Source organism: Erinaceus europaeus, chromosome 2 (genome assembly GCF_950295315.1).
Source record: "Erinaceus europaeus chromosome 2, mEriEur2.1, whole genome shotgun sequence".
NCBI classification, from domain to species: Eukaryota; Metazoa; Chordata; class Mammalia; order Eulipotyphla; family Erinaceidae; genus Erinaceus; species Erinaceus europaeus.
This window is the reverse complement of record NC_080163.1, coordinates 64,834,676-64,849,337: the sequence shown is the minus strand read 5'-3', so window position 1 is coordinate 64,849,337 and position 14,662 is coordinate 64,834,676. Positions and strand designations below refer to the sequence as shown.

Here is a 14,662-nt window from a genome sequence, read left to right as displayed (position 1 = left end):
ATATGAGTTCATGGTGAAATTTTTGTCTAAATAAACCCTTACTATGACATTGTAAATCTACAACATGATTCCTATAGTGAAATTTTCACTTCTAGCCTTAAGCAACTACATACTTTTGTAATTCATGAAGTTTTCTTGTACACCACAGAATCCATTTTGTCCCATACCTTCAAGTTCTGCACACAATTTCTCCTCTACCAAATGTCTCTCTATGCTGTACCACATCTTTACAGAGGTAACTAGGAATCTTCTCTCAAGATGTAAGTTATTTTTTACCCCCTTCATGAAGCCTTTCTGATTTTTAGAGAATGACATGTAGACATTTAGGATAATACTGTATAGTAGGAATATTTCTATTAATGTATCTAATGTATCTTTCTGTATCAAACACTCTCTAATTGTAAACCATGTTTCATTGACTTTTGTATGCTTATGACTTTAGCCAATAACTGATATATAGTAGGCATCAAGTGCATATATGTATGAAGCAAACATCTGAATTAAAATGATTCTATTTATAATAGTTTAGAAATCAAAAGACATATCACTTAAAATTTGAAAATTAATGAAATAATTACTTACTGCTTCTTGAGAAGAACAAATAATGGTTTTCCTTCTATTGTGATTCTATAAGCAGCCTGTGAAATAAGTAGTAAAAAATTTCAGTAATAACACTTTCGTCTAATAAAGTTTCATCTAAAATATACTTAAGGATTAACAACACTAAGAGCAAAATATCACTGATATATGATCTTCACTTGCATTTTCATACCTGAAACATCACGATTATGAATTAAAGAACTAAGTGGCAACATGCTTGGTATTTAGCACTATGCTCCTCTGGGAGAAGCATGCCGAATGGCTTTGGTGCTTTGATTCACATACATACTACCAACTTAACATGTGCAAGGCAAGTCCAAAAGATTTCCCAATTCACTTGAGAGAACCTATATCTTTTAAAAAATTTATTTGTTTATTTACTATTGGATAGAGACAGAGAAAATTTGAGAGGGGAGGAAGAGATAGAGAAAGAGACAGAGAGACATCTGCAGCTCTGCTTCATCACTTATGAAGCTCCCCCCACCCAAAGGTGGGGACCAGGGGTTTGAACCCCAGTCTTTGCACACTGTAATGTGTACTCTTAACCAGGTGAGCCACCAACAGGCCCCCAAGAACCTGTTTCTTTTCTCATTCTCCACACTCCTGGAAGACACATGGCCTGCTCATCAGAGGAAAAGGTGGGATTATAAGAAATGTTCTATGTATCTAGGGTCATAGTACAACTGATTTCACTAAGCTTTACTTACTTGAGTAAAAAAAAAATCCAACTTCTGCAGAATAGAATGTAGAAGAGTTTGAAAGAATAACAGAAACATGTCGAGAACCTCTCTTCACCCACTTCCCTCACTAAGTTATTCATTTAGTTAATTTTAAAGACCAATTGTGCAATAGAAAGTCATTTCATATCTTTTAGCTCTTTGTATCTTTAGTATAGCAGAACAAGAAATTTTGCATTCATTAAGTGTTTGTAGAAGATTCATTTGAATGATACTCTGGAAAGAACTGTAAGGAGAATCTGATGGGGTACTGAAAAGGGCCTTTACATGCCCTTGTTATAAAATAAATAAGAAAAATAAGGAGAGTTGAATGGTGTCAACAAAATTTTAAATATACACACTAGTGCAGTGTGGAGATATATCCTGTAATCTCACAATCTTTAAAGGGGCTTGGAAAAAAAATACACATTCTACAGAGTCTAAAATAAAGTTAACAAGAAATGTGTGAACTAAAGATATGATCATTAAAAATATTAAAACCTGGGTGCCGTGTGGTGGTTAATTCTTGACTGTATTCAGGCACTTTGGTCTACATATATAGACAACACAATTTAAGGTATAAAATATTGGTTCCTATTACATAGTTTACTGGATCTTTCTGTGTGTCAGATGATGAAGTCTTCTCAGGAACTGTGGTTTGCAGAAATGTTTTATGAGGCTCTAAAATAAAAATAAGACAGGTCACTTTGATGCTTGGAGTCTTAGAATATGCCCTTGCAACTTTGATTTGTTTCTTCACAACGTCATCATTTTTAGCTAGTTTAATCCATGCCTGTATTCTTTGTAGGCACTGTCTTTCTGGTCCATTTAACCAACAAATTCTGGCATCTGCACCTCGGTTTTTCTTTCTCACACATCCACATAAACACACACCAAATAAGGCAGTGTAGTAACAAATTTTGAGTAACGAATTACAGGGCTAAAAATGCTGTGAAAGATGTCTGGAATTGAGAAAAGACAGGTGCATCCATTTCTTAGGAAAAGATACAGACTAGAATTGAGAGTAATCTCAGATTTTACTGGAGCAGGAAAAGGTCAGCACTTTTGATAAGAGGAAATCACAGGGAAGCAATGTCGTTATATAGATGTGACTAGAACTTTTATTCATTCTCTCCCCCCCCCCTTTTTTTTTTTGCCTCCAGGGTTATTGCTGGGGCTCTGTGCCTGCACCACGAATCCACTGCTCCTGGATGCCACTTTTTCGCCTTTGTTGCACTTGTTGTTTATCGTTGTCGTTATTGTCATTGTTGTTGAATAGAACGGAGAGAAATGGAGAAATGAAGAGAGGAGGGGAAGACAGAGAGGGGGAGAGAAAGATAGACACCAGCAGACCTGCTTCACCGCCTGTGAAGCGCCGGGGGGCTCCAACCGGGATTTTTACGCCAGTCCTTGTGCTTTGTGTCATGCGTGCTTAACCCGCTGCGCTACCGCCCGACCTCCCACTCTTTCTCTTTTAAAGTTTACTTAATTACTTTTTTATTTTTACTAGAGCACAAATCAGCTCTGGTTGATGGTGGTACAGGGGATTGAACCTGGGACTTCCGCAGCCTCAAGCAGAAGAGTCTATTTGTACAACCATTATGATATTCTACCCTCACCCCCACTTGCCAACCCCGACAAGACTAGAGTGGAAAAGACAACACATCTCATTTTGTTCCACCTTACACACAAACCACCCCAAAAGAAGTGAAAGGATTTTCTACCCAGAAGCTACCTCTGTCTCAAAGGTCACTGACTCCAAAGCAAGAAGCAAGGAGATGGGGAGAGCAAGGAGAGCAGCTGAACATGGACTCTGAACTAAAAGCACCTTGACCCCACTTCTCAGTAAAATGAACCCCATGACTGGAGAGGAGGAGCAAGGATCAGGACTTACTGATGCTTGCGTGCAGCCTTCCAATTCCTGAGAGAAGGACTAGAAGAAGGAACATGGCTCCTTTGTGTCGGAGCCTTTAGTGGCTGAATAACAGCAGTTGGGGCGTTGGGGCGCCTCAGGGCGGCCCTCGCGCTCAAGGTGGCTGCTGTGCTCAGAGCCACTGAGCACTGGAGAGACTCACCAGGAGGCGGGGCTGCGGTGGGAGGGGTCAGAAGCCCAGACTCCCCCAAAAGGGCTTTTTGAGAAAGGTGGGATTAATAGATAGTGTGAGAGCCCTACATTGGTAAAATGCAGCCTCCAAGAGTAGCACAATCACCTTCATAAGACCGGACCAGATTGAGTTGTTGGTAAATTGAGGTGGGCAAGTATCAGGATTTAATGAGACCAGTCAAGTCAGATGAGAACAATTAGGAAGAGAACCATAGCATACCACCCAGAGCTCTTTCTGAGTAAAGGCAGTTGATGAAGCCCCCCAGCATTAGGTACCCACCCCACCCACCCTACACAGTTATCCTGAACAGATGGGAGAGCAATAGAGATCAGAGTGCCATGTGGGGACAAGCTTTGGTTATGAATCCTGAAACGACAGAACTACAGTCTCAGAGGTAGAGAAAGAGGCAAAAAAAACCAGACAGAGGCATGTAAGTTAGTTTGGTTTATTGTTTCCTTCAATATCACCAGGGAGGCAAAGGCAGAATTTCCATTTCTCACTGAAAGTCTTGGTAATATTCACGGCTTCTGGAGGAATTACTAATTACTATAGAAGAGAACACAGACACAGAGACTTTGGTACTGATAGCAAATATATTCCATTAAGCTGAAAATAGTACAGTTAGGCAAGTGAAAAATACATATGGCAGTAAAAAAAGAATTCTAGAAAGACTTTTTATGGCTTCTCTTGTGAAATGAACTGGCAGGGAATATATTTACACTGCTTTATGATTTCTGAGGAGTCAGTCATCATATTCAATCAGATTTACTTGTAAATAAGAAAATGTAATGTTTTCCCACATACAGTTTTATGGATATAAAAATCAATTTACATCTTTGCAGTTTAGAAATTTAATACATTTTAGTTTTAAATTTTATCTTGGAGCTTTTCTTCATTTTTCAAGTTGTAAATGACATTTTTAACACAAACTCATAAGCATTATGAAACCAGTTTTATAAACTAAGTTACATAGTTTAGCTTAGTAGATTCAACTTATTCTACAAGAGAAAGTTTCCAATGAACGTATTTTAGGGGCCAGGTGGTGGCGTGCTGGGTTAAATGCAGATAGTATGAAACATAAGGACCCCTGCAAGGATCCCAGTTCAAGCCCCTGACTCCCCACCTTCAGGGGGTTGCTTCACAAGTGGTAAAGCAGGTGTTTCGGTGTTTGTCTTTCTCTCCCCCTCCTTATTTCTCACTCCTCTCTCAATTTCTCTCTGACCTATCCAATTAGAAAAGAAAAAGGAAAAAATAGCTGTCAGGGGCAGTAGCTTCAGAGTGCAGGCACTGAGACCCAGCAATAATTCTGGAAGCAAAGAAAACAAAACAATAACAAAAAAAACCCCACATTTTTCTTTGTCTCTATCCAATAAATAAAATTAAATAAAATTTTAATTAATAATTTTGGTGAGTACTTTACAAATTCATCTACCCAATAAATGCTTAGGAATTAACTGTGCACTGTGAATGCCATTTTCATTTCAGAAGGATCACAGATTATAGCAGATGGGAAATTAAACACCTAGAAAAAATTCAGATAAACCCTGTCAACAAAGCTGTGGGATGTGTACGAACTGAGGGAGATACAGAAGCTTAGTGGGTCTATGGCACCCACTGAGATAAACTCCTCCCAAGTAGGGTAATAATTCATTGGGTTATTCATATTGACTCTGAGTGCCTCATTACTTTAACATTAGTTGTTCCCATATATATGTTTAACTCTCTCAATACATAAAGAGATAAGTATACATACATATCAGAATAGTCGGAAAATCAGTAACATTTTTTTCCTAGAATGGTAAGTAGTAACGAGACAATTTTGAACTATATCAATCAATCATTAGGCTCAAAATAGTGTCCAACAACTAATGATCTTAAGTTTCTCTATATACATATTCATAAGAACTATACCTAAGGGGGCCGGTGGTGGCACACCTGGTTGAGTGCACATGTTATAATGCTCAGGGGACCTGGGTTGGAGCCCCTGGTCCTCACCTGCAGGGGGAAAACTTTGCGAGTGGTGAAGCAGTGCTGCAGATGTCTCTATCCAATAAATAAATAAATAAATAAATAATAGAAAGTCTGCCTAAATTGCTTACCTGCTGCTGGTGTCCGTTTTGTTGCTAACTTCTGACCTGGATTAAAAAAATAAATAACCTCTAAAGCTAATGCCAACAAACATAGCTACTTAATGTATACTGGGCAATTTGATACTAAACATAGTAATATTTGGAGTATGCAAGTAAGTAGTATACATCTATTCACACCAAGTACAACATTGAATTGCAGATTTTTTCTTTTTTAAAATTTTTATTTATTCCCTTTTGTTGCCCTTGTTTTATTGTAGTAGTTATTATTGTTGTTGTTGGATAGGACAGAGAGAAATGGAGAGAGGAGAGGAAGACAGAGACAGAGAGGGGAGATAAAGATAGACACCTGCAGACCTGCATCACAGCCTGTGAAGCGACTCCCCTGCAGGAGAGGAACTAGGGGCTCAAACTAGGATCCCTATGCAGTCCTTACACTTAGCGCCATGTGCACTTTAACCCGCTGCACTACTGCCTGACTCCCTGAATTGCAAAATTAAAATCCTTCATGGGGAACGTATCAAGATAATAGATATTTCTTCTTCCTCTTCCTCTTCTTCTTCTTTTCTTATCACTGCTAAGCACATTGTAAAGGTTTGACACTAAATACTTAAATCTGGTACTTATGATTCAAGCTAAATTTATTCATTAATATATCAATTGCCATATTTTGCAAATTTCAACTCATGTTTTTCTCCCAGAAAACTACTCAGCTCCAGTTTAGAGTGCTGCAGGGGATTGAACCTGGTACTTTAGAACCTGAGACATGAGAGGTTTTTTTTTTTTTTTTTTGCATAACCATTATCTTATTCCCCTGTCCATCACACTGAATTTTAAACAATCAAGCAGATTAAATTCATAGGAGAACTTTTCCTTTTTATTCCATAAGGAAAGTTTCCCTGCAGCCCAGCAGGTGGTGCTGTGGCTAGAGCATTTGTAAGCATGAGTGCCTGTGTTTGATCCCTGGAGTTACATATGCCAGAGTAATACTCCCCTGTGTTCTCTCTGTGTCTTTCTCTCTCTCTCTCTCTCTCTCTCTCATAAATAAATAATTACACAAATAAATAGAAAAGCTTTCCCTTTATATTCCACAAAAACAGCTTCTCACATGTCATGGAATATGATTTAAATAATCGTAGCCTGGGAAAAGTAAAGAGCACACCTATTTTGATACTAACTAGAAGCAAAACAAAGATTGGTAGGCTTTTTAAAAAAAATCATTTATTTATTTATTACTGGATAGAGACAGAGAAATTGAGAGGGGAGGTGAGATAGAGAGGGAGAGAGACAGACACCTGCAGCCCTGCTTCACCATTCGTGAAGTTTTCCCCCTGTAGGTGGGGACCAGGGGCTTGAACCCAGGTCCTGGTGCACTGTAGTGTGTGTGCTTAACCAGGTGTGCTACTGTTTGGCCTCTGACTGGTAGTTTTGAGTTGGTATAATAAAAAGCTATCACCATTCAGTCTTGGATTGGGATAATAAAAAGCTCTAGTCATTGGGAGTGCAGCAGGCAAATTGTCATAGTCATGCCAATGGAAAAGTAATGTCTGGAAATGAGCAGTGGAGCTGTAACCTACTGATATATGGAGACAGGGCCTCTATTACTCAATTCTACTACCCACAAATTTGAACCAGCAAGCTTATGCTGAAACATCTATGTCCAGGACAGGCAAACCTAAATCATTCTCTCTCTCTAATGTGTGTTCATTTAACGAAAATCATGTAAAAACTTTAAAAGAACAGTCATTGTTGTTGAGGATAAGTTTACAAGCCTAAATTCTAAGCCAATATATGCTAAATGTTTTCTGCCAAAGTACTACAGAACAAGATACACATACACACACACACACACACACACACACACACACACACACACACACACACACACACACTAGCATTGTTTGGGCTCTTCATGGAGAGCGGAATGAGAATAAGACAAGGAAAGGGCAGCTTTTAACAGAATGGGTAATTCAGAAACTGAATAAGAAAAATAGTCCTATAATGAGAGTTGAGAAAGTGTAGTATGGGGGACCGGGTGGTAGCGTAGTGGGTTAAGTGCACATGGCGCGAAGCGCAAGGATGGGTGTAAGGATCCCTGTTCAAGCCTGGTGTTCCCCACCTGCAGGGGTGGTTGCCTCACAAGCGGTCAAGCAGGTCTGCAGGCGTCTATCTTTCTCTCCCCCTTTCTTTCTCCCCTTCACTCTATTTCTTTCTGTCTTATCCAACAACATCAATGGCAACAATAACAATGACAACAAGGGCAACAAAATGGAGGGAAAAATGGCCTCCAGGAGCACTGGATTCATAGTGCAGGCACCCAGCCCCAGTAATAACCCTGAAAGCATAAATAAATAAATAAATAAATAACAATTTTTTTTAAAAAGGAAGTGTAGTATGTGGATAGTACAGTTGAGAAGCATGGATTTGAATTAAAATACTTTTTTTTTTAACCTAGGAATTTTATTCTGTAGAATTGGATGTGTACTGATTAGCAGTGGACTTTGGAGGATCTTTAGTAAGAACACCTGAGGTCTCAACTGAAGTAAATAAGGACTTGGTAAGCTAGACTACGAGGAGTGAAAACTTCTAAGCAGTTTTTTGTTTTGCTAATCTAAAAAAATTATCTCAGTGCCAAAACTGTTGGGAATGGAGTAAATGTTATTATGTATTGTACACAGATGTTCATATTTCTAGTAAATGGATGGCATCTAATGAAATCTACTTTATAAACTGAGAGGCTATGTAAGATATATACTTCTCTGGACAGACAACTCCACCAATGTGTCCTGGAGCTCCGATTCCCCCAGAACCCCGCCTCACTAAGGAAAGAGAGAGGCAGACTAGGAGTATGGGTTGATCTGTTAACGCCCATGTTCAATGGCAAAGCAATTACAGAAGCCAGACCTTCCACTTTCTGCATCCCACAATGACCTTGGGTCCATACTACCAGAAGGTTAAAGAATAGAAAAGTTATCAGGGAGGGGATGGGATATGGAGTTCCAGTGATGGGAACTGTACCCCCTCTTATCCTTATGGTTTTTTCAGTGTTTCCTTTTTATAAATAAAATAAAATAAAATAAAATAAAAACACTGCTCCTCTATGATGTCTTCCTTCAGCAGATATTTTTTTAAAGTGACCAGAGTAAACACTGACTTGGTTGTTCATGAACCTATATGTTAAGTTTCAGTTACAGTTACACAATCTCTAAATGAAGGAATAAACTTCCCATTGGTGTTTTAAAGTCTAACCAATATAAAACATATTTATGAGTTAACATATAAAAACTTTGAGAGTTATTCTTTTGTTATTCACGACTAAAGCACAAACATACATTAACAGACTGAAGTAAAGAAGAAATAGATTGATTTAGACAATCACTCATTAGCAAGTTTGAAAATACTGATGGGTTATTTGTTGTTGTAGTGCCTTACCATTTGTTTTATGTTCAACTAGTACTTAACTTCAATTAGTTGTTGATAATGACTCTATCTCATTTTAAAGACACAATTATGAAATAGCTCATTTACCTTATCAAATAATTCTTTTACTTACCTACTGGTATCTGTGTGGTTTCTCGGTTCAGATCTGGAATTAAATGAGAGAGAAATAATACTCTCAAATTAAGTCTCTACAACAAATAAAAGTCATACCAATTTATAAATGTGTTAACTCTTTTTATACCAGCACTTACAACTAAGGGATAATTCAAGATAACTAAATTATACTGTACATGTAAATAACTTTATTTTCTACATATCTACCATGTCCATAAAAGATGTAAATTTCCAATTTGCAAGTAGGAAGAATGACAAGAAAACACATCTCAACACAGCACATATTGTAGATTTTGAATGCTGATTCTGGCGTTCAGGTTCTATCTGGATATTTGACCCAGTGATGAACAAACTACAGGATTCAGGAGAGAAGGCTCAGTAGTGAAGAGCCTACTTTGCATGAATTAAGCTCTTGATTTGATTTGATCCTTGGCACCATACAATGAGGTAACAAGGACAAAACATTCAGGTTTTCATTGATGGTGGAGCACAGTTTTGTACTCTCACTTTGTGCTTGTGTGTATATATTATTTTCATGAAAATATTATTTTAACCTGGGATGAAATGGTGTGTTAGTTGTAGAGTGCATGCATGACACTCTGAATTTGATCTCAACAATTAAAGAGTTTGAGTCATAGTTTAAAATTCTCACTGTCAGATAATCAGGCTGACTGGGTTAAGACTGATTAAAATGTCCCTCTATACATTAGCTAGAAGGGAGCTGAAGCCTACAGAGTTGTAACTGACCTCCTTCTGTATACCTGGAAGCCATGAAATCCTATATATACCACTGTCAAATGTCAGCCTTCGATGGCTGAAGGGGGGTTTGGTGGAGGTGAAATCCCTAGCTGGAAGAAAACACAGGAAGCCAACATTGCTGGAGCAAGCCAAGTGCCAAGTGTGCCCATTTATTGATTCCAGCAGAGACTTTTATTATTATTTTAATTTATAAAAAGTAAACATTGACAAAACCATAGGATAAGAAGGGTGGGAGTCAGGCGGTAGCACAGTGGGTTAAGCGCATGTGGCGCAAAGCACAAGGACTGGCATAAGGATCCTGGTTCAAGCCCCTGGCTCCCCACCTGCAGGGAGCTGCTTCACAAGCGGTGAAACAGGTCTGCAGGTGTCTGTCTTTCTCTCCTCCTCTTTGTCTTCCCTGCCTCTCTCCATTTCTCTCTGTCCTATCTAACAACAACATCAATAACAACAATAATAACTACACAACAATAAAAAACAACAAGGGCAACAAAAGGGAAAATAAATAAATATAAAAAAGAGGGGTACAACTCCACACAATTCCCACCACCAGAACTCCGTATCCCATCCCCTCCCCTGATAGCTTTCCTATTCTTTATCCCTCTGGGAGTGTGGACCCAAGGTCATTGTGGGATGCAAAAGGTGGAAGGTCTGGCTTCTGTAATTGCTTCCCCTACAGCAGAGATTTTTATCGTGTCATCTGATACAGCTTGTCCAGTAATCAGCTGAGTAGTTACATGAGATGTGCAATGTTAGCATTACATACACATTAGTGCTAGGAACAAAAGGTACTGGGCTTTGAGCCAGTAAAACACAGGTCCTGAGTCAAGGCTACATCCTGAAACCAAAGCTATCATCTGGGCTTTGAGTCAGAGTGTAGACTAGCCTACATTTAGCAGTCCAGCCCACAACTATAAGACGGGGAGAATAATAACTGTTAACATTGGATTTGGAGATAAAGCAGGAAAACTGCCTCAGAAATATGGACAGAAAATGGTTCTTTAGAGGCACATGAACCCTAAGTACTTAAACTGATTTAGGTATTAAATGGGAAAAAAATGTCACAATGAAAATCAGGAACCTTATATATCTATTCATTGTGGCTCAATATTTCAATTCATATTTTCTATGAATTCCACGTCTCCAATTGTAACAAATTTTGTATGAGTGAGACAGAGAGAGAGCGAGAAGGAGGGAGAAGGGGAGGGGAAGGAACCATTTGCATCATGTCTCTACTGCTCATTAAGCTTCTCCCTGCAGATGAGGAGTGGGGACTTGAACCTAAGTCTTCATGCATGGTAATGTGTGCACTCTACCGGGTGCATACTGTCCAACCTTTGAAATTTTGTATTTTTATTATCCCCCACTTTTTAAAGTGGGCTGCTTTTTTTTTAAAGTGAGTAAAACATGAAACTCTCTCATAGAGAGGTGTTAGAAGAGGTGGGAGCAGGATATGTACTTAATCAAGAGGGAGACAAAGCTTAAAAAATGAATGGTGGGGGAGTCAGGTGATAGCGCAGTGGGTTAAGTGCACTGTGGCGCAGATCCCAAGGACTGGCTCAAGGATCCCCATTCAACCCCCCAGCTCCCCACCTGCAGGGGCGTCGCTTCACAGGTGGTGAAGCAGGTCTGCAGGTGTCTTTCTCTCCCCCTCTCTGTCTTTCCCTCCTCTCTCCATTTCTCTCTGTCCTATCCAACAACAACATCAATAACAACAATAATAACTACAACAATAAAACAACAAGGGCAACAAAAGGGAATAAATATTTTAAAGAAATTTAAAAATAAATGGTGAGAAAACAAATAAAAGGGTAAATGTGTAGTAAAATCCCAGAAAGTTGTATTTAATTCTGATAATCACAGTAATGATGATATCTTATTAGCAGCAGTTTAAAATTATGTAGCTGCTCATCAAATAATAATAATATGGAAGAGTGAAGAAAGAACATAGGGTTGGGTACACAGAAATCTGGTGGTGGGAATGGTGTGGAACTATGCCCCTTATAATTACCTTATAATTTTGTAAATTATTATCTTAAAATATTAATTTTGCTATCTTTATATCACGTATATTTATATATTTACTAGTAACTTATCTTAAAAATGTATCACATTATAAATATAATATCTTATAGTTCTGTAAATTAATATTAAATCACTAAGAAACTAAAAAAAGAATATAAGGCTCAATGGGATAAGATCTGTATGCATTCAGAAGATGATCAATATGTATCATATCTAAAGATTTTAATTATGTTTAACATTAATACATAATAAAATATAATCAAAGAATATCACTAACAAAGACCACAATGAGATACTATTTCACACAGGTGAGAATGTCATAGGGAAATTGAGAGTGGAGGGGAAAACAGAGGGCACGACACCTGTAGACCTGCTTCGTTGCTCATGAAGTTTCCCCCCTGTACTTACAGAGAGGACTTAATGGGGACAGGGAGGAAGAGCAGAAAGTGAACAAAATAAAGAATGGGAATTGTGCATTTGCATTAAAGCAAAGGACCCTAAGAAATAAGGGTGAGGGAGGGACTGAAGTGAACTTTGGGGTCTCAGTGCATACTGACACAAAGACCTAAGTTGTAGGTGAATGTTCTATAGATAACTTTCACAAGGAGATCAGAAATTGGACCCATGTGCCAACGCCTGTGCTGTAAATCATGAAGTCTCCCAAACAAAAACAACTTTCTCTCTGATCAATAAAGACATTGCATTACCACTCCACCAAGAGTTCAAGACTCTCTTTCCTGCATCACTGAGTGAGTAGCAGCCCAGGCTGGCTCCAGTCGAGTTCTCTCCAACCCACAGAGAACACGCCCGGGAAGAGGCACCCCCACACTAGCCTGGCACCTGGTACATATGAAATGGTATGCATGTATCCATGACTGCACTGTAAAGCATTATATAAACAAAATTAATAAAAATTACTTATATACCAATGAATATAAAAGCTTACAGATGCAGTAAAATGAGTGCGATGAAGGAAATTTATAGCAATATCAGCCCACACTAGCAAAGAAGAAAAGAAAGATCTCAAGTAAATCACTTGACACTACAATTAAAGGAAACAGAAAAGGATTAACTAATAGATTGTATGTGTCAAATAAATAAAATATTAAAAATCAGAGCAGAAATAAAATAGAAACAAAATGGGATACAAAATAAATCTAAGCTCTTTTTTCTCCAAATGGATAATCTAGACAGAGACTAATTATGGACAGACTTATTAAAAATAGGCAAGAGAAAAACATGGTAGAGTACAAATGAGAGAGGTGACACTACAGAAATACAAAGAATCATCAGAAACAATTATTAACATTTACATTCAGACTAACTGAACAACTAAAAAGAAATGTACATATTATTAGAAACATGCAATATTCCAAGACTGAATCAGAAAGATAATGATAGCTTGAATGAGAGAGACAATCCCAGGTTAAATTCTCTTCATGAGCAAAAAGTCAAGGACCAGATGGTATTAACTAATTTAACAAAAATTTAAGGGGGTGGGGGCAGGGCGGTGTCACACCTCATTAAGCACACATAATACCAAACTCAAGAACCCAGCTTGAACCCCTATCCTTGCATTCAGGGTACACACTTTATAAGCGCTGTTGCAGGTCTGCAGGTGTGTAGTTCCTCTTCCTCACTATCTCCCCTCCCTTCTCAATTTCTCTCTGTCCTATTCATTTAAGAAAAAAAAAAGTAGGACAAAGAAATGAAAAAAATGGCCGCCAGGAGCAGTGGATTCCTAGTGCTGGCACTGAGCAAGCCCCTGGTGGCAATAAATAAAATATAATATAGTAATTAAATAAATATAAAATAAAATATAAAATATAATAATATAATGTAATAATAGTAGAATTAAGTAAGAACTAGCACACCTATCCTCCTCAAATCTTGCAAAATTGAAGAGTGAGTGAACTTCTCCCAAATAAATTTTGGTGTATTTCTGTGTACCATGTCAGATAAAAGGGAAATCAAGGAAACAATTATATTTAAAACTGGATGTCTGATGACAAAATACTTTGCAGTAAACCTTACAATGGATATAAAATCGTTTATAGTCAGAACTGAATTACTGTTTAAAAAAGTAAAAAGAATAACCAAAGACATCGATAATCTGTATTCATGGACTGGATGATAAATAGTAGTTGAAATGATCATTTTTACCAAAAGCAATTTATGCAGTCTCTATCCAAATCCCTATGACATCTCTAAGGAATAAGAATTATATAATTTTAATAGAACCACAATAGACAGTGGAGTTATGAAAAAAAAGAGAGAAATAAATAAATGCTCCTAGAGTTCAAATTATACTACAAAGAAATAGCAATTTAAACAGTATATTGGAACAAAAAAGATACATTGACCAATGTAACAGAACATATGCAGGTATAAAAATCTCATACATGGGAGTCCGGCAGTGGTGCAGCGGGTTAAGCGCATGTGGCACAAAGCGCAAGGACCCGCTTAAGGATCCCAGTTCGAGCCCCAAACTCCCCAGAGTCGCTTCACAGGTGGTGAAGGAGGTCTGCAGGTATCTATCATTTTCTCTCCCCTCTCTGTCTTTCCCTCCTCTCTCTATTTCTCTTTGTTCTATCCACCTACAATGACATCAATAACCACAACAATGTTAAACAACAAGGGCAACAAAAGGGAAAATAAATAAATAAATAAATGTTAAAAAATCTCATACACACATATATGTATGTATATATATATATATATATATATATATATTAATATCTAACATATTACAAAAGAGCCAAAAATCAGACAATGAGAAAAAGAATGTTTTTCAACAAATCTTATTGTAAAATGTACA

General features: G+C 37.8%; 2 protein-coding genes across 4 annotated transcripts in view; both read right to left on the bottom strand.

Moving 5' to 3' along the window:
- LOC103107901 (disintegrin and metalloproteinase domain-containing protein 5-like) overlaps nucleotides 1–3,303 on the bottom strand; it is an 84,375-nt gene extending 81,072 nt beyond the window's left edge. The window contains exons 1-3 of one of the 2 annotated variants that reach the window (XM_060182287.1): nucleotides 3,211–3,303; nucleotides 1,918–1,997; nucleotides 583–638 (exon numbers count right to left, since the gene is read on the bottom strand). In XM_060182287.1, coding sequence (XP_060038270.1) covers nucleotides 583–638; nucleotides 1,918–1,997; nucleotides 3,211–3,265 — 191 coding nt within the window. In that variant the 5' untranslated portion in view covers nucleotides 3,266–3,303. The other variant, XM_060182297.1, reaches the window with a different exon arrangement.
- Nucleotides 3,304–3,850: 547 nt separating this feature from the next.
- LOC103107902 (disintegrin and metalloproteinase domain-containing protein 32) overlaps nucleotides 3,851–14,662 on the bottom strand; it is a 79,713-nt gene continuing 68,901 nt past the window's right edge. Inside the window, exons 20-22 of one of the 2 annotated variants that reach the window (XM_060182254.1) lie at nucleotides 9,062–9,094; nucleotides 5,526–5,556; nucleotides 3,851–3,969 (exon numbers count right to left, since the gene is read on the bottom strand). In XM_060182254.1, the coding sequence (XP_060038237.1) occupies nucleotides 3,961–3,969; nucleotides 5,526–5,556; nucleotides 9,062–9,094 (73 nt within the window). In that variant the 3' untranslated portion in view covers nucleotides 3,851–3,960. Of the gene's footprint in view, nucleotides 3,970–5,525; nucleotides 5,557–9,056; nucleotides 9,138–14,662 lie in introns of those variants that run through there. The other variant, XM_060182259.1, reaches the window with a different exon arrangement.